Below are 20,913 nucleotides of genomic sequence, written 5' to 3' on the forward strand. Positions count from 1 at the left end.
AATTTTAATTAAAATTATAAACTATTCCAATTTTTATATTATTTTTAAAAGACTTATGCTTCTTAGTCTTGTTAATTAATGATACTTCCTGCAAATTCTTAAAATCAAAATCTTAGTTTTTCTTCTAATGTTAGTTTTTTTTTTTATAACTTCTGTCAAGCCTTGTTTAAATAAAGTACTAAAATATTATTTCTAAAATCCAACCACTAGTAAATTTTTATAGGATAAATTCTGTACTTATGACTCTATTTAAATCTATCTATAATTTGTAATATATAATCAACTTGCAGATTTTCTTATTTTGAACAATTGTAAATACTTTGCATTCTAAGATCTGGATTAAAGAGTAATCTGAAACTAAACTAAAATAATTAGTTCATTTTAGTCCAGTCCAATTTATATTAAAAGATAATTTAGAATCAGATGAAAATAAACTAATCAGTCCTATAATAAAAAAATGTTGCATAAACATTTTTTTAATTAAAATTATATTAAAAAAACGTTTTGTAACATTTTTTCATTAAATTATTATAGAAACATTACAAAAACATTTTTTTATAATAATATATTAAAAAAAATGTTTTTACAATATTTTTCATTAAATTAATTAAAAAAATGTGAAAATATTTTTCTAATTAAAATTACTTTGAAAAAATGTTTCACAATATTTTTTCATTAAATTATTATAGAAACGTTGTAAAAACATTTTTTATTTTTTATTTTTTTTTTTAATAATCACAGTACATTTACAAATTTATTAGAATAATGTTAGTAATATACCTAAGTAAAGAACTAAATAACTATGCTAATATTATTAATTTGTAAACCATTCATCATTTCTCTATGAAATTTCACATGTGTATTGGTGAGTTGGTGACTAATCAAATAGATAACGTATGAAATGCATCATCTTAGCATGTAGCTCTAATGTCTTTGTCCAGTAGATCACAAAATTTACACTGGTCAAAATAGTTCATTTCGTCCAAATTTCAAATTGACGAATGTTAGACGAAAGTTGATCTAATTTTGGCCAATCATTGCCAAAAAATCGTTAAAATTAAAATGGACAATTTGCACAGTTCGCCTGCCACTTGGCAATCACAAATCGGCAAAAATCAACCTTTACTAGACATTCGTCCAAATTTTAAATTGCCAAATGTTAAACGAAATTAAGTCTAATTTTCATTGTCTAATTGTTAATGATTTTTATATATTTAACTTATATTTAATTTTGTAATAACAATCAATTGATTATATTTTATTATTTCGCTTTATTAAAATTACACATTAAAAATTATCATATTAAATATCTAATATCTACAGTATTTATCTATTTACACCTACCATTCACCATCCACCATCTACTATTCACCATTCACCATTCACCATTTATTGTCAACCATCATCAATCACCATCAACTATCATCCACATCATCCACATCTCGTCTACTACTCATCATTCAATATCCATCGTCCACCATCATTTACCATCATCCACTCATCCAAAATTATTTACGTAATTTCAAAGCCCAAGAACCGAAAACCGAAATCTACAAAATAGAAAAAAAATTAAAATAAAATTAAATAAATACTTGTTTTAAAAAAAATTTTTGAAGTTTTAACTTCAAAACTTACCTATATATCCAAACCCAAGAACCGAAAGCCAAAATCTACAAAATTGAAGATAAAAAATTTAAAGATATTAAAAAAAATACTTTTTTAAAAAAAAGTTTCAAAGTTTTAACTTCAAAACTTACCCATATATCTAACGCCTAATAACTAAAAGTCGAAATCTACAAAATTAAAGATAAAAAATTTAAAAATATTAAAAAAAATAATTTTTTTTAAAAAAAGTTTCGAAGTTTTTACTTCAAAACTCACCTATATATCCAAAGCCCAACTAAAAGTCAAAACCTATAAAATAGAAAAAAAAAATTAAAATAAAATTAAAAAAATACTTTTTTAAAAAAAAATTTCAAAGTTTTCACTTCGAAATTTACCCATATATCCAAAATCCAAGAACCGAAAACTGAAATCTACAAAATAGAAAAAAGAAAATTTTGAAGTTTTTACTTCAAAACTCACCTATATATCCAAAGTCTAACTGAAAGTCAAAACCTACAAAATAGAAAAAAAAAATTAAAATAAAATTAAAAAAATACTTTTTTAAAAAAAAAAATTGAAGTTTTCACTTCAAAACTCACTCATATATCCAAAATTCAAAAACCGAAAGCCAAAATCTACAAAATAGAAAAAAAAAAAATTTAAAAAAAACTTATTTTAAAAAAAAAGTTTTGAAATTTAACTTCAAAATTTACCCATATATCTAAAATCCAACCAAAAGTCAAAACCTACAAAGTAGAAAAAAAAAATTAAAATAAAATTAAAAAAATACTTTTTTTAAAATAAGTTTCGAAGTTTTACTTCGAAACTTACCCATATATCTAAAGCCAATCAAAAGTCAAACCCAACAAAATAGAAAAATTGAAAAAAAAATTTTTTTTAAAAAAGTTTCAAAGTTTTTTTAACTTCAAAACTCACCCATATGTCTAAAATCAGAACTGAAAGCAGAAATCTACAAAATAGAAAAAAGAAAAAATTAAAAAAAAAACTTGTTTTAAAAAAAAGTTTCGAAGTTTTAACTTCGAAACTTACCCATATATCTAAAGCCCAACTGAAAGTCAAAACCTACAAAATAGAAATAAAAATTAAAGTAAAATTATTATTCTTTTTAAAGAGTTTCGATTCTTTCACTTTAAAACTCACCTATATATCCAAATGTCCAAAAACTGAAAGAAATCTACAAAAAAAAAATTAAAATAAAATTAAAAAAAAATAATTTATTTTAAAAAAGTTTTGAAGATTTTACTCCAAAATTCACCTGTATCTAATACCCAAGAACCAAAGGCCGAACCTATAAAATAGAAAAAAAAATTTTTAAAAAAAATTAAAAAAAAATATTTTTTTAAAAAAAGTTTTGAAAGATTTTACTTCAAAACTCACCTGTATATTCAACACCCAAGAACCGAAGACCGAACCTACAAAATGGAAGAAAAAAAATTAATAATTTTTTTCAAAAAAAGTTTTGAAAGTTTTACTTCAAAACTTACCTTTGGGATTCGGTATCCATGCCAGAACTGATATCCCTATATAAAATATAATAAAAAAAAAATGTTTTTAGTATAAAAATGTTTTATTAAAGAAAGTTTCAAAATTTATTTTTTGAAACTTAACTTTGGAATTCAGTATCCACGCTAAAACTGATATCCCTACAAAAAAATATAAAAAAACATTAAAAATTAACGTTTTTATATTAAAGTTTCAAAATTTCAAAACTTATCTTTGGGATTCGGTATTCATGCTGGAACTTATACTTATCAGCGGAATTGAATTTTTGAATTATGACAGACGTAATTAAAATGCCGTAATTCGCTGTAATTATATGTTTTATTAGTAAATAGTATTTGTACTAACGTAATTGTTTTTGGCTATGCCGTAATATTTTGACATTGACTTTTTAATTCTACTGAGAAGTATACTGGAACTAATATCCCTATAATTAAATATAAAAAAAATGTTTCATTAAAAACATTTTATTAAAAAAGTTTCAAAACTTTAGTTTCAAAACTTACCTGGAATATCAGCGTCCACATTGGAGCCAATTTCCTATAATTAAATATAATAAAAAAAATGTTTTTAGTATAAAAACGTTTTATTAAAGAAAGTTTCAAAATTCTTTTTTTCGAAACTTATTTTTAGGATTCGGTATCCATGCCGGAACTAATATCCCTATAATTAAAAATAAAAAAATGTTTCATTAAAATGTTTTATTAAAAAAGTTTTGAAACTTTAGTTTCAAAACTTACCTGGAATATCAGCGTCCACGTTGGAGCTGATTTCCTATAATTAAATATAATAAAAAAAATGTTTTTAGTATAAAAATGTTTTATTAAAGAAGGATAAATCTAATTGTAACAGCCTGTTACGCGTCTTATTTGTAACAACCCCCAATTTTATCCAATTAAAATTTAAGATCAGGTGTAATGTAAACAAAAACAAAAGATCAGTCGTAACTAAGACAAAAGAATTTTTTAAAAAATTTCAAGAAACTGCTTATAACTTAAAATTTTGTCTATGAAACTGTCTTAAATATATTAAGTAAAAGTTTTCCAAATTAAATTTTGCATATAAAAATTTTATTTGTGAAACACATTAAATTTATTATTAAAAAAAAATAAAAAAAGGATGTTACAAATAAGATATGTAACAGGCTGTTACAAATACATTTTTTCATTAAAAAAAGTTTCGAAATTCTTTTTCGAAACTTATTTTTGGGATTTAGTATCCATGCTGGAACTGATATCCCTATAATTAAAGATAAAAAAATGTTTCATTAAAAATGTTTTATTAAAAAAGTTTCAAAACTTTAATTTCAAAATTTACCTGGAATATCGGCGTCCACATTGGAAACGATTTCCTATACAAAAATGAAAAAAAACGTTTTTTTTTATAAAGTTTCAAATTTTTTTTTTTGAAACTTATCTGGAACATCGGTATCCATGCCGGATAGGGATGGTTAGGTCAGTTCTGGTCCGGTCTTGGTCCTGGGACCTATAAGTCCTATTGAACGGACCTGCGGACCAGGTCCTGTTAGGACCTGGTCCTGACTAAGTTATTTATAGATTTTATGAATTTTAGTAATAATTAAATATAAAAAAAGTGAGTTGTGGTATCGCGATTCACTTTTTCATATTGATTTTATATAAAAAAAGTGAGTTGCGGTATCGGGATTCACTTTTTTATATTGATTTTATATAAAAAAAGTGAGTTGCAGTATCGCGATTCACTTTTTTATATTGATTTTATATAAAAAAAGTGAGTTGCGGTATCGCGATTCACTTTTTTATATTGATTTTATATAAAAAAAGTGAGTTGTGGTATCGCGATTCACTTTTTTATATTGATTTTAATATAAAAATGTGAATCGCAATATCGCAACTCATTTTTTATATGATTTTAATAATATAAAAATTGTATTGCAATATTGCAGTGCACTTTTTTATAATTTATAATTACTTAATATCAAATTTACAGCAAATTATACATATATAATTTAAACATATAGGTCTCTTATAACCTTATTGGCTAGGACTTTTTAGGACCTGGTCCGCTTCTGGTCCAAAATTTGGACCTAAAGATCTGCAGACCAGGTCCAGGTCCTAGGACCAGGTCTTTAGGTCCAGGACATAGGACTTTACCATCCCTAATGCCGGAGCCAATTTTCTGCAAAAAAAAAACAAAAAAAAAATGTTTTTTTATGTTAAAATGTTTTTTTTTAAAAGAAAGTTTCAAAAGAGTTTCAAAACTTACCTAGAATATCAGTATCCACGTCAGAACTGATTTTCTTTGTAAAAAAAATAAAAAAGAAACATTTTTTTAATTAAAAAAACGTTTTTTTAAGAAAGTTTTAAAATTTTTTGAAACTTTACCTAGGAAAATGGTATTCATGCCAGAACTAATTCCCTAAACAAAAAATATTTAAAAAAACGTTTTTAGTTATAAAATGTTTTTTTTCAAAACTTTTCAAAACTTTACCTAGGAAAACGGTATCCACGCTGAAACTAATTTCCTAAATAAAAAATATTATAAAAAAAATGTTTTTTTAGTAAAAAACATTTTTTTTTTTAAGATAGTTTTGAAAATTTTTTGAAACTTTACCTGGAATATCGGTATCCACACCAGAACTGATTTTCTATATAAAAAATGTTAAAAAAAAAACATTTTTTAGTATTAAAAATGTTTTATTAAAGAAAGTTTCAGAATTTTTTTTCAAAACTTTACATGGAATATCAGTATCTATGCCGGAACTGATTAAATAAAAAAACCATTTTGAGAAAAAAAGATTTTTTTCAAAATAATTTAAACTATTATTAATAATCTAAATTCAGTAATAGATCAACTAATTACTGTGGCTACAGCTTAGTATATTATATGTCACTAATCTGCTGAACTTTTGCCATTATTGATATTAATTAATTAAAAAATCGTTTAAAAATCGTCAAAAAAGTTTTTAAGTTGATTGTTTGTTGTTAATAAAAATCAATAAAAAAAATATTGATCAATTTATGGTTTTTTTTATGTTACAACTCAACCAAAAATCGACCAAAAATCGACCAGTTGATTTATGCCGATTTTTTTCTGATTTTTGTAATTAGCCGAATGTGTGACGAATAATGTGATCGATTTGCCGAATTATTGCCGAAAGGTCTTATTGACGAAATAAATAATTTTGACTAGTACTACTGCACTGCAATTATATAAATATTTTTCTTGATTTCCATGGTTGCTTAGTGCCGTTAGTGAAAAGGTTTATGAGAGAATTCTTACGCTGATCATGCAGTTAACTTAAGGTTGTGCAGCCACAGAAATCTCTCAAAGACCTACGTTAGTTTCTCCAAGATTTTACTATAGTTTTATTATAGTTTCAGCAAGGTTTCAGCAGTTTTGGAATTTATAATAAGTTTTGTCAGGTTTCACTTTTCTCCAGAATTTTGCTAACTTTTTAATATAACTTTCATATAGTTTTGGCAAAGTTTCGCTATTTTGGCATTTCGCCAACTTGCTAAACCCTCTAATTTCTCCAGCAACCTTACAGTTAACTAATAATTCTTGTCATTTGATTGATAAGTACATAATAGAAACTACACTAGAACCTGTATTAATTGAAGTAAACTGTGAAATTAGGTATAATTTAATTGTTTTAGTGATACTGACTTTTTTTTTGACTTGAATCATTTTATCACAATATGATTTTTATTTTTAAACATGTTTGTGAAATGCATTGTAAAATGAATTAACAATTTTCCTTGCTATCGTCTTGCAATTTTTTTTGGGATGAGCCTTTGTATGTAAAATATAATTGTGTCTGAGATAAGGCCTCTTGTAAATTTGACATAATTACATACTTTTTAAGTGAGAAGAGCATCATCTTTATATTCAAATATGGGTTTTTCCTAAATTACGAAGAAGGTGTTAGAATCCTTTGATCATTTTTTATAATAATATATTAAAAAAAATGTTTTGCAATATTTTTTCATTAAATTAATTAAAAAAATGTTGTGTAAACATTTTTTTATAATAATATATTAAAAAAAATATTTAATAACATTTTTTATTTAATAATTAAATAATTGCAATAGTTTTAATATAAAACTATTGCGAAAATATTTACTCAGTTTAGTTCAGTCCAATCTATAAAATTTGGTTCAGTATAAATTTATAATCTGAAATTAGATCAGACTGGATTGAATATTTTAGTTTAAATTAAAACATCAACCTAGACCTAACCAATCCAAATTTTTAATTCAGAGTACCAGATTAAAATTGGACTGATTAGAGCTTTAAACTGAACTGGTGATGTATTTAGAAATATTCATTAGTACTACTTGGAATTGTTTATTACTACAGATTTTAATTTACTAAAATTATTTAATTATAAAACCTTTAAGAGAAGCTGTCCAAATTTCTTTATTCTATAATTTTAAAATTAACTTTAAAGTTTTGAATAGTTCAGTTTAGTTCTATTTTTCAGTCCTTTTCTAATTAGTCAGAATTCGTTTTGCGTAATAACTCACCATTCAGTAATCGTAAAAAGCCAATCAATAGCTCATTAGAATTATTACACTAAGACAGTTCAAATGGTACTAAAATCATTTTTCTAGTATTGATAAATAGTGAGTTATTTTTTGAAAAATTGGCAAAATTAACTCACCATTTAGGAACATGCCAGAAATTACGTGATTTAGTGGGTGGATTAAAGTTGCCTGCCTAAATCTCTCCAAAATTCTATGATTAGTTTCTCCATGATTTTACTATAGTTTTATTATAGTTTCGGCAAGGTTTCAGCAGTTTTGGCATTTATAATAAATTTTGGCAGGTTTCGCTTTTCTCCAGAGTTTCGCTAACTTTTTAATATGACTTTTATATAGTTTCAACAAAGCTTTGCTATTTCAGTATTTCGCCAACTTGCCAAAACCCTCTAGTTTTTTCAGCAACCTTAAGGTGGATGGGGGAGGACCCCAAACAATTATAATCAAGGTTATATCCTTTATATTAAGAATTTTTAAAAATTTATTATTGCCATTATGAATTTATTTTAAAAGATATAAATGTAAAATTTTAATAAAATAATTACTCTTCTACTATTTATAACTTTCATATTGGCGGATTTGTTTCATCACCTAAATATGCTGAATTTTTGCATTATGCAAGCACAGCAAAGTTAAGGATGCATTGCACGATATCCATAAAGATGTGTGATTAAAAAAAATCAATTTTGATACGATTTTAATTTTGGCCGGAATTAACATAATTTTGGCCAGATTTATGATATGTAGATCAGTGTAACATCATATGATAATGCTAAGCCACTCCAATAAAATGTTTTTTTTACTTTCGCTTTTTTTTAATTTAATTTCTAATTTTAAAAAGTACACAAGTAGTATACAAGTCTCAAGTTAAAACTAAAAAATTGATTTTTAAATTATAAATTTAATCTATTACAGTATTTATAATACTTTAGATTTAAATATAATAAGAAACATAAAACATTTTGAACGCTCAACGCTTGTGACAAAAAAATAGTGAAATATAAAGATAACCACCCAAACTCTTTTCAAAAATTCACTTTCAAAATATCTTTATAATAAGTCTTCCAAATGAGACCTATATAAGCAAAAAGGGAGAATTTAGAACAATATTATTTAAAAAACTTCTTAGATCTAAAAGGTAAAAAGAAAAAAAAAAAGAAATAGAAAACTAGCCGAAAAGAATAAAAAAAAACTCCAGCACTAAATATTCATACAGCTCACGGTAACATACTTGGCAAGTCGGATGGGTTGTAACTATGTTGGATGGGTTAAAACACGGTTTTTTTTAAAAATATTTTTTTTTTAACGTTGGCAAGTTCAAAAAAAAATTTGTTTCAATTGATCTACAACTCACCTGATGTGAAATCTTGTGTTTGCTGATCAGTTTAGTATTACGCAATAGGACCAATGAGGCAATAAAGCAATTTTATCCTGTGAATCAAATCCGCCCATATGTGTAATTTTAAAAGTAATATTTAATAATGTAATTTTTTATTTTTTTGAATATTTCTATGTATACCGATTGTGAAAAAGTGTATATTTTTTTGCCAAATTTTGCATTATTAGGTTAAGGTTGCTTACTGCATAATTTAAAATCTACGATTAGTTTCGTCAAATTTTACTATAGATTTATTATAGTTTTAGCAGAGTTTCAGCAGTTTTGGCATTTATAATAAATTTCGGCAGTTTCGCCTTTTTCCAAAGTTTTGCCAGTTTTTTAATATAACTTTAATATAGTTTCAGCAGAATTTCGCTTTTCGGAAAAACGCCATCTTGCCTAAACCCCTAGGTTTTGGCAAGCAACCTTACTTATTACACAACTTTATCCCTAATTTTAATCAGTAAACTTGCATAATTTTTGGTATCAAAAGATTTTTTTCTTTAAAAGAACCATTTTTTTCTATATTATCTTATAATATTAACTTAATAAAATTATAAGATAAATAATGTATAAAGTTTAAAATATAGTCAGATATGACCTTAACTATAATTATCCAAGGTTCTGATAGGGATCAGGTCCTGCAATCAGGTGTCACAATATACCTTTTATGGGGTCGTCTAAAGCCGTGTTCGATCATGTGACTTGACATTTTATAAATAAGCCATTTTTTTATGAACTAAGATTAATGTAAGTATGAAGGTTATAAAATAAGTGTATTTTGGCCTGCTTTACAAGTTTACTTAGTGAAAAAAAGCTGGTTTTAAACACTGTTTTTGACTTTACATATGAACGAGTAATCTTTGCCAATCATATCCAAAAATAGATGACGAAAATGAAAAAATTCAAATAAGTCAAAAACGGTGTTCAAAACCCCATATTGCGCACTAAGTAAACTTGCACAGCAGGCTAAAATACACATACTATATGTAACTTGAAAGTTTTATGTATTGGCGAAAAAGTTTTATTTGTAAAAAATAAATTTTTACAAGTCACGTGATTGAACACGGCTTTAGACGCCCCCCTTTTATGATAATAGTATATCTTTTATAGTAAATAATATTTAATTTGTTTATTAAGAAGCTTTTTTTGCAATTATTTCACCATCTAAAAGTCCAATTTTAATGAATTTTTTTTTGTTTTATAAAGTATAAAGAGAGTTACAAAATAAAAATAAGTTTATGCAAATTGAATTATTGGATAGTAAAATAATTGTATTATAATATATATATAATATATAGTAATACTAATATATTTATTAAGAAGCTTTTTTGCAATTAACTACTATATAGCAGTTTAATTTTAATGAATTTTTTTTTGTTTTATAAAGCATAAAAAGGTTTACAAAACAAAAAAAAAGTTTATGCAAATCGAATTATTGGATAGTAAAATAATTGTATTATAATATATATAAAATATATGGTAATTTATTTATTAATAAGCTTTTTTGCAATTATTTCACCATCTAGCAGTCCAATTTCAATGAATTTTTTTTATTTTATAAAGTATAAATGGGCTACAAAACAAAAAAAAGTTTTTGCAAATAGGATTATTAGATAGCAAACTAATTGTATTATAATATATATATTAATATAATATAATATATATTATACTGTATGTATTTTTTTAGCCAATTCCCTTCCTACCTATTATGTAATTGAATTCTACAGATCTCTAATTGAGAATAATCATGTAATTTCTGGCACGCCCCTTATCAATGTTAAAAAGATGATTTTAGTTCCATTTAAACTATTTTGATGAGCACTAGTCGAAAAAGGAATATTCGGCCTTAATACAATTTGGCCTATATTCGACTAGAATTAATAAAATTCGACTTCAATTAGTAAAGATCTACGATTAGACATATATTCAACCTAGTTGAATTATGTTAATCAAACGTTACGCATTACATGATACGCGTATTAAAATAAAAGTTTAAAAAAGGATGATCCTTTTTTAAACTTTTTTAATTTTCTTCCTTCCCTCCTCGCCCTTTCCCTTCCTTCGTTCCCCTTTTCCTTCGTCCCAGTTTCTCTTCTTCCCCTTTCCCTTCCTTCGTTCTCCTTTCCCTTCCTTCGCTTTTCCCTTCCTTACCCTTTCCCCTTTCCTTTCGTCACTTATCTCTTTCGAAAGTATACATATATCTTCGAATTTTTACTTTTTTTAACGAAACGTTTCACTAACGTTTTCGTTTTTTTCTTTTTTAGATTCAAGACACCCATTTAAAAGGCTCGGGTGGGCTTCCGAAGTATGGAAAAACTAAGTTTCATAAGTACGAAACTTGGTTTATTTATTTTTTTTTTTAATTTAGTATGAACGGTTACTAACCGTTCTTTTATTACTTTTTTTTTAAATTCGGCCATTCGGGTGGGCTTCCGAAGTATGGAAAAACCAAGTTTCGTAAATATGAAACTTGGTTTATTATTTTTTTTTTAATTTAATATGAACGGTTACTAACCGTTCTTTTTTTACTTTTTTTTTAGGTTCAGCCGTTCGAGTGGGCTTCCGTGTTCCGAAGAACGGGAAAATTCCAAAGATTCGTAAGAATCTTGGATTTTTTTTTTATTTTTTTAAAAAAATATTATGAACGGTTACTAATAACCGTTCTTTTCTATTTTTTAGGATTGGGTGGGCTTCTGAAGAACGAAAACCCAAAGATTCGTACGAATCTTCAATATTTTTTATTTTTGATTATTGCGAATGGTTTACTAACCATTCTTTCTTTTTTTTTATAGGATCGGGTGGGCTTCCGAAGAACGAAAACCCAAAGATTCGTACGAATCTTCAATCTTTTTTTATTTTTGATTATTACGAATGGTTTACTAACCATTCTTTCTTTTTTTTAGGATCGGGTGGGCTTCTGAAGAATAAAAACCCAAAGATTCGTAAGTACGAATCTTTAATTTTTGTTTTTATTTATTATTATTACGAATGGTTTACTAACCATTCTTTCTTTTTTTTATAGGTTCGGGTGGGCCTGAAGAACGAAAACCCAAAGATTCGTAAGTACGAATCTTTAATCTTTTTTTTATTTATTATTATTACGAATGGTTTACTAACCATTCTTTCTTTTTTTTAGGTTTGGGTGGGCTTCGAAGAACGAAAACCCAAAGATAAAGATTCGTAAGTATAGTACGAATCTTTATATATTTTTTATTTTTATTTTTTTATCATTTTGGAACGGTTTACTAACCGTTCTTTCTTTATAGGTTCGGGCGGGCTTTTGTGTGGAAAAACCAAGATTCGTAAGTATGAATCTTGGTTTAATTTTTTTAATTTTTTTTTTTAATATTAATGAACGGTTACTAATAACCGTTCTTTCTTTTTTTAGGATCGGGTGGAGTGGGCTTCCGACCTTCGGGAAAAAGAAGAACCAAGATTCGTAAGTACGAATCTTGGTTTATTTTTTTAATTTTTTTTTTTTAATATTACGAACGGTTACTAATAACCGTTCTTTCTTTTAGGATCGGGTGGGTGGGAGCTTCCGGACCTTCGGGAAGAAGAACAAGATTCGTAAGTACGAATCTTGGTTTATTTTTTTGATTTTTTTTTTAATATTATTATGAACGGTTACTAATAACCGTTCTTTTCTTTTCTTTTAGGTCTCGAGTGTCTCAGGTGTCTTCTGAAGAACGGAAAAAACCAAAGATTCGTAAGTAAGTACGAATCTTGGTTTTTTTTCTTATTTTTTTAATATTATGAACGGTTACTAACCGTTCTTCTTTTTTTTATAGGTTCGGATGGATTGCTAAAGAACAATCAAAGATTCGTATATACGAATACATGAATCATGTAATTGTGGAATTGTATTAGAATTAGCAATATTTTTTGTAAATTAGATAGATGCAATAATAATAATATAATTATAAAGTATTTAAGCATTAATAAATACATTTATTTAATAAATTTGATAAAAAAAATCAAAATAAATTCATAAATAAATGGGTTGTTATTAGACCATAATTCGGCTTAAAGTTTTAAGATCGAATATTGGTCAATTTAAACCTAAATAATGGTCGAATAATTAGTCTGAATTTGGGACGATTGGCACCCTAAATGCGCCCGAAAATTCGACCTCAATTTGACACAGGTTAGACCATCATTCGACCTATATTCGACCTGGTCAAATTTAGGCCGAATTGTCCTTTTTCAACTAGTGGAGATGATTTCAATAAACTATTAATTGGCTTTCTACAATCACTGGATGGTGAGAGAATCCTGGACATTACATATACAACTTTAAGAGTACTAACTTTTTAGTAAATTGGCTTAAATTTCAAAAAAAAAATCATGTTTTTTGTGATTATCTTGGCATCTAGTAATCCAATTTATGCAAACTTTTTTTGTTTTGTAGCCCTCATTGAAATCTACAAAATAAAAAAAATCCACATTAATCAGATCACTGGATACTAAGATAATTGCAAAAAACTGAAAATAAAAAAAAAAGAGCAAATTGGGTTTTTTTTGGTAAAAAGTCAGTTGTGAGTTCTATAAGAAATGTTTGGGATCCTATGGCAAGTTATTGTATAAAATAAATTTTAATCAATTAGAAAAAAACCAAAAAATGGAATTGAACTGAACTGTTTAGAGCTTTAGTTAACTTATTAATATCAATTAAAATGGTAATAGATAACTGTAATGTATTTCTTTTGTATCTTATAGACTTTATATAAAATAGCAAAATTATAAAAATATATATAAAATAAGCATAATTTGAATTATTATTAATATCAAATTATTTGATTTTTTATATATCATGGACCATAGTACCTTTCCCTTCTTGTTAAATTTCATAGAATTGTATACTAGTACTTGAAGATATTTTACATTTATCTTATAATTTAGTAATTAAATTTAAGCAATTTTTTTTTGTTTAATAACTTTCATTGAGTTCTTTAAAATAAAAAAAGATAGCTCAAATTAAACTGTTAGATTATAAGATATTTGTAAAAAATGGAATTTTTAATATTTAAAAGTACAGGACCAAAACCCCCAATTTTTGCAAGATATCCAGAGTATTATAATCTGTGATATATGATACTTGCAAATAGAAGAAAATTAATAATTATTAGTAAATAATTGCTATAAGTTTTAAGAAATATCAGTCCATTAGCATTCTTATATTTAGTAATGCTTTTTCTAAAAATTTAAAGAAAACTGTTTTTAATAGAAGTATAATAATTAGCTTTTGAATCTCAGTAAAATCTACTGTAAAGTCTTTCATTGACAAATTATCTATATTTCATAAATATTTTTAAAAATATACTGAAATTATTTTGTGAAAAAAATGAACTATTAGTCAAAATCAAAACTTTTGGTTATATAACAAATCGGTAAAAGTTTGACTGATTTAGCACACATTTCAGCTAAATTTTAAAAGTTATTAAAAATTGGCCAATTATTATCCAAATTTTAATATAAAAATTGGTAGAATATTTACTAGTTGAAAAAGGAATATTTGACTTTAATACAATAATCTATGATTAGATATATATTCAATTTTATTACACAGGTTGAAAAGTAAAAAATCAGGTATCAATCAGTCACCAATAGTGTTCTAAACGGGTCAGGTCAGGTCAGGTAATCTGTCTTACCCAACCTGACAAAAAAAAATCAAGTTGGGTCAGGTCAGGTCGGATAACCCATCTTACCCGACCTGACCCATTGACCTATTTGACCTGTGTATCAAAAATGACTAAAAAAATAAAAAAAAATCCAGGTTTTTTAATTGAAAACATCAAACCTGACATTTTTAGTTAAAGAAAAGTTTTTTTTTAATGAAAAATGTCAAATCTGACATTTTTTAGTTAGAAAAAAACAAAAAATGCCAAACTTGACATTTTTCTGTTAAAAAAGTAACGTTTTGGCATTTTTTTTAATATTCATTATATGAAAAAATGCCGAAATGTTTTTTCTTAATAGTATTGCAATAAAAAAACATTTTCAGAGTTTTTTTTTGATATTATTATATGAAAAAACACTGAAATGTTTTTTCTTAATAAGGCCGCACCAATTCAATTTTTTGTTTAACATAACCCCTCCCCCCTATTTTTGGATTTTTTATGTAAAAAAAATACATGTAATTTAGGCCGGAATTATACAAATCTTTAAGTCTTGGCCGGAATTATCATCCAAAATTTTTGCTCACTCTTTTGGTCAAAATTTTGGCCAATATTAATGGTAATTCTGGTCATGTATTGTATTTTATGTATTATTTTTTGTCCTCCCCTTCCCTAGATTGGGCCTCTATGTTATGTTAAACAAAGAATTGGCTTGGAGCAGCCTAATTAATACAAAAAAACGTTTTGGCATTTTTTTTTCACATATTTAATCCATCTGTTCAGAAATATTATATCAGGTCAAATGAGTCAACGGGTCGGGACAAACTGTGTCCCGACCTGAAGTCAGGTCATGAATTTGATGACTCGACCCAAAATTTTCAGGTTAATCTGATGGGTCACCCAAATTGACCTGACCTGTTCAGAACACTAGTCACCAATCGGTGACTGATTAGCATGTTCGCCAAATATCGTTACCAATCAGACAGTTTGCTAACTTTTGACCCAGTAATCAGAAAAGGATGAAATATAGCTCATTGGAATCATCTCAATAAGATGAATCTAATTGGAGTGTATCAATACGCATTTCTAGGAATATTAGTTAGTTAATAAAAAATTAAATAAAATATAAATGATATATTTTTATTTTTATATTTACTTAATTTCTCATCAAGTATCAATCTTAGAAATGCGATTATACTACCATTAGATTCATCTTATTGAGATGATTCCAATGAGTTATATTTCATACCTTTCTGATCACTGGATTAAAAGTTAGCAAATTACCTGATTAGTGTTAATTATATTAATTAAATATTACATATTATATAGTATTAGTATATATAAATAAAGCTCTGAATAGTTCAGGCTAAACCAGAGAACTGATCCAAAACTGTCTCAAAATTCAGTTCAATTTAGGTAGGATCCTGCCTACTATTAAGATAGGTCACCCTGTGGCCTAAGATAAGGTTTATATATAAAACTCTTTAAAGATCCTACTATAAAAGGAAATTTTATGTTACATTATTATGATTTTTTTCCTTTTTAGTCAATTAACCAATAGAATTTAAGCAAATTCTAAGGTAAGGTTTCATATGAAAGTGAAATTTCTACTGGTAATATATTTTAATAGTAGGCGAGATCCTATTTAGGCTGCTCCAATTTAATAGTTTGTTTAACGTCCTAACTTTATATAAAAATTGAGGGGGGGGAGGGGGTCAAATTAAGTAAACATTTAAAAATAAACATAGTTTTTTCTTTATCACTCAATGCATTTTTACTAAAAATACATCTTAATTTATTACAGATAATGCAATTAATAAGTTTACATATATTACTTTTATTAATTATACCATTTTCTTTGGTAGATTCAATTACACTGGAAAGAAATTCTTTTAAATATTATACAGATCGGTGATGTTATTATAAGTCACGTGATATAACATATGTTTGTTTATTTTTAAAAATTTTTCAAAAATGAGGGAGGTGGGGTACGTTAAACAAACTATTAAATTGGAGTGGCCTTAGGTATTAGAATTAAAAAACCAGTGATTCAGTTCAGTTTAATCAGAATTTCGCTTACTTATACAGTTTACCCTTCCTATAGCAAATTTTTTATATAACGAATCACGTGACGCTTAGCCAATAAAATATGTCAATTTTCTCTCACTATAACGAGGTAACCAATCAAATTCTTTAAATTCTTAGTTAACTTGCTATAACGAATTTGAGGTGCAGAACGGTTTCTTTGCTATATCAAGGGTAGACTGTAATAAAAATCATCGTAGAAAATTAGCCTTTTACTAATAGTTTTTACCTTACTTTTTTCTTAAATTCTATTGGTTAATAATTAAAAAGGAAAAAAAATCATAACAATATAACATAAAATTTCCTTTTATAGTAGGATCTGCAAAGAATTTTATATATAATTTTTACTTTAGGCCTGGGGTAACCTATCTTATAAGTAAGTAGAGTCCTGTTTAATCTAATTTTTTATAAAAATATGAAAAATTGAATAACTGGTAATTGAGTAATTGTATAAAGTCAAGCTATATATTATTAGATTTCTTTTAATAAAACATGTTGAATGGTGCTAAGATTATCAATAAATCACAAGTTAACTTATTAAATGATTTATAAAAAAATTAGTATTAGAAAATTATCTATTAATACTAGAGATATGATCTTACTACCATTCGATATGTCTCAGTAAGACAAATCTAACAAATTTTAATTTGTCTATGTATGATTATTAGATGATGAATAATATTAAGTTTCACATTTTTAAAAATTTTTGAGTGTTAAAAATTAAAATACTGATATATGTATTTACTTATCATTTAATGATTATACAAATATAAATTAGAACTTATTAAATTTAATTTATTGAAATAAATCAAATGGTAGTAAGATCATATCTCTAGTATCAATAGATCGCAAGTTAACTGATGTTAAATAAGTTTAATAAATTAGCATTAGAAAGCTATTTATCGATGCTAAAGACATGATCTTACTACTATTCAACTTGTCTTATTGAGACGAATCCAATAAGTACTAATTTATATTTATATGATCATTAAATAACAAATAAATGCATGTATCGGCATTTTAATTTTTAACATTTAAAAATTTTAAAAAAATGTGAAATTTGGCATTATTTACCATCCAGTGATTGCACATAGATAAATTAATATTTATTAGATTCATCTTACTGAAACGCATTAAATAGTGATAAGATCATATCTCTAATATTAATAAATAATTTTCTAATGCTAATTTTTTATAAATCATTTAATGTGATCTAACTTGTGATTTATTAATACTAAAAATATAATTTTACCACCATTTAACATGTCTTATTGCAAGAAATTTAACAATATATGGCTTGACATTTTATAATCACTTAATTGCCAATTATTTAATTTTTCGCATTTTTATAAAAATTGAATTAAACTGAATTAAACTACTAGTTTTTCAATTCAATTTTAAACTGTCTATAATCCAGACTAAACTGACCTATTTGAAGCTTTAATTACATATATTAAAAGTTTAAAAAAAGAGCATCTTATGCATTTTTTTTTAAACTTTTTTAATTTTTTTCTTCCTTTCTTTTTTTCTTTCTTTGTTTTTCTTTCCTTTTGTTTCTGTTTCTCTTCTTCTCTTTTTTTTTCCTTTATTTTTCTTTCCTTTCTTTCTCTTTTTCCTTTTATTTATTCAGTTATTTAAAAGGCTTGAATGGACTTTTGAAGTACAGAAAATCAAATTTTTTATTTTTTTATTATATAAATGATTACTAATTATTCTTTTTTTTTTTAAGTTTGTAAGCTTCTGAATTCTAAAAAATAATAAAAAAATTAAGATTTGTAAATAAAGTACAAATACAAATCTTGGTTCTTTTTTTATTTTTTATTTTATTTTTTATTATTTATAATTGGTACAGTAAGTATAATAAATTATGATAATTTTGGTCAGTACTATTCTATAAATTCAGTTAGATTTTTGAACATAATAATTCGACATCCAAGTTATTATACAAGTGGGCGAATTTAATAAAAGTATACTAGCTTCTTACCAGTTTCTTACTAGTTCTATAACAGCTTCAGGATACTATCAGATCACTACTATGATATCAAGTTAAATCTTTAAATCATATGTCTTAAAGATTGGCTAAAATTATAGCATAATATTGACTAAAATTAATTGCAAATCTACTGCACCATCAGAACCCGCTTACTTATAATAAAGGTTATCGTAGAAAATTGGCCCTTTACTAATAGTTTTTACCTTATTTTTTTCTTAAATTCTATTGGTTAATTAGCTAAAAAGGAAAAAAATCATAACAATGTAACATAAAATTTCCTTTTATAGTAAGATCTGCAAAGAATTTTATATATGATTTTTACCTTAGACTAAGGTTGCTTGTCGAAACCTAAGGGTTTAGGCAAGATGGCGTTTCACTGAAAAGCAAAATTCTGCCGAAACTATATTAAAGTTATATTAAAAAACTGGCAAAACTTTGGAGAAAGGCAAAACTGCCGAAACTTATTATAAATGCTGAAACTGCCAAAACTCTGCCAAAACTATAATAAATCTATAGTAAAATTTTGACGAAACTAATTGTAGGATTTTGAAAAGGTTTAGACAAGCAACCTTACCTTAGACCTGGGAGTGACCTATCTTATAAATAAGCAGGATTCTGCACTATCTGTCACCTTTTTTTATACTATTTTAGCATCCTGAAGGCAATCAAATAGGCATATATTTTCAATATAAAACTGGTAACCAAGCTAGCACAGAAGGGTTAGCATTTTCATTATAGAACCAGGCATTCAAAGAAGACTGGAAGACCAGTACCATCAATAAAAAATTTATCATATAAATGAATTAAAAACAAAAAGAAAGAAGTCACCATCTGATCTGCAATTTACTGCACCACCTGATTAGAACATGATTTTTAGCAATCAATGTTGGCCAAGCATCTTAGCCACAAAAAGACTATAGAGCAATGAAAACAAGCAGTTAGCTAGAAGGTAATAAAAAAAGAATAGAATAATGAAAACAAGCAGATAGCTACAAGGTAATAAAAAGAACACAGAAAGGTGAAATCATGTGAATAGCATTTTGACAATAAAAAGGCCATAGAATATCAAAAACAGTAAGTAGGTAACAATTTACTCATAAGTAGGTAATAACTTAATGCAAGTAGGTTGCAATATATATATATATACTGTAACCTACTACAGTTAAAAATATTAAAAATAGCCCAGTTTAATATTAAATTAGTTCCTTCCTATTGGTACTCTGAAAAAAGTCTTATAATAGCAGAAAAAAGTTTTTGAAAAATCAATTCAGATTATTGAAAATAAGTATCAGCTAAAATAAACTGGAATCTTCTTTATGGTTAATACTATTTGAGATGTTCAAGAAGAAACTTCAGTAGGAAGAAAAGGAAATAAAAGACAATATTCTATTTATAAATTATGGTATCATGATTCATGAAATTGCTCTAAAAAAATGAGTGTAATAGAGAGAATGTTTAGTCCATGCCCTTCGGTTTCAAATATTTACATAATCGGAAAATCACAAATATAATTATGGTAAAATCTATACGAAATTATATTTCGGCATATTAGCCTTATTTGGCATAATCCGTCGGAAAAAAAACATGGAATAATAAAAAAAATTTCCTAAATTCATAGGTTACTCTTCTATTTTTTGTTAAACCTTTTGTGAGTTTTACAATAAAAGTATCCGTTGTTCTTTTTATTAAATATTGTTCAGCAAATTGACAATTCCGTCCAAATTTAGCAATTGAGACAACGCAAATAACAACTGGTAAACAAAAAGACAGCGTTATTATTTTTCGTGAACTTTTTTTTTGAATTATTATAAAGACAATAAAATACAAGTTTTAAAAGAAAAATAATTATAAGCTAATTAAAAAAAAAATAATTACAATGCATACATAAAATAATAATAGACTATTCCAGAATAATCTTTTTCAGTTGGTTTTTTAAATAATAATAATTACGATTTGATGTAAAATCATATCTATTTCTTTCTCCATAATTATCATTCCCTAAAATTGAGCATTAACAATAATGGCAAAAAAAAAAATATTACTAATATAAAAATAATACCATTTTTACATTAATGTTTAATTGTTTTTTAATATTAATATTAGATAATACTATTATGATCCACTTCCTGGCTCGCTTAAATAAAGGTTATTTAATCATTCATGATTAAAAATAGTACGTCTTTTGTT

The 20,913-nt window shown here is 25.6% G+C and overlaps 1 protein-coding gene across 1 annotated transcript; it reads right to left on the reverse strand.

The window, feature by feature from the left end:
• Window positions 1–1,881: 1,881 nt before the first annotated feature.
• On the reverse strand, window positions 1,882–3,130 carry OCT59_013911 (uncharacterized protein; the record flags this gene model as incomplete). Its single annotated transcript, XM_066141836.1, has 10 exons — window positions 1,882–1,914; window positions 2,001–2,029; window positions 2,086–2,118; window positions 2,205–2,240; window positions 2,319–2,351; window positions 2,542–2,575; window positions 2,656–2,688; window positions 2,895–2,914; window positions 3,004–3,038; window positions 3,111–3,130. The coding sequence occupies 10 exons, from the start codon at window positions 3,128–3,130 to the stop codon at window positions 1,882–1,884; spliced, it is 306 nt and encodes a 101-aa protein (XP_066001929.1).
• Window positions 3,131–20,913: the final 17,783 nt, after the last annotated feature.

The sequence above is a fragment of the Rhizophagus irregularis genome, chromosome 21 (genome assembly GCF_026210795.1).
Source record: "Rhizophagus irregularis chromosome 21, complete sequence".
Taxonomy (NCBI): Eukaryota; Fungi; Glomeromycota; class Glomeromycetes; order Glomerales; family Glomeraceae; genus Rhizophagus; species Rhizophagus irregularis.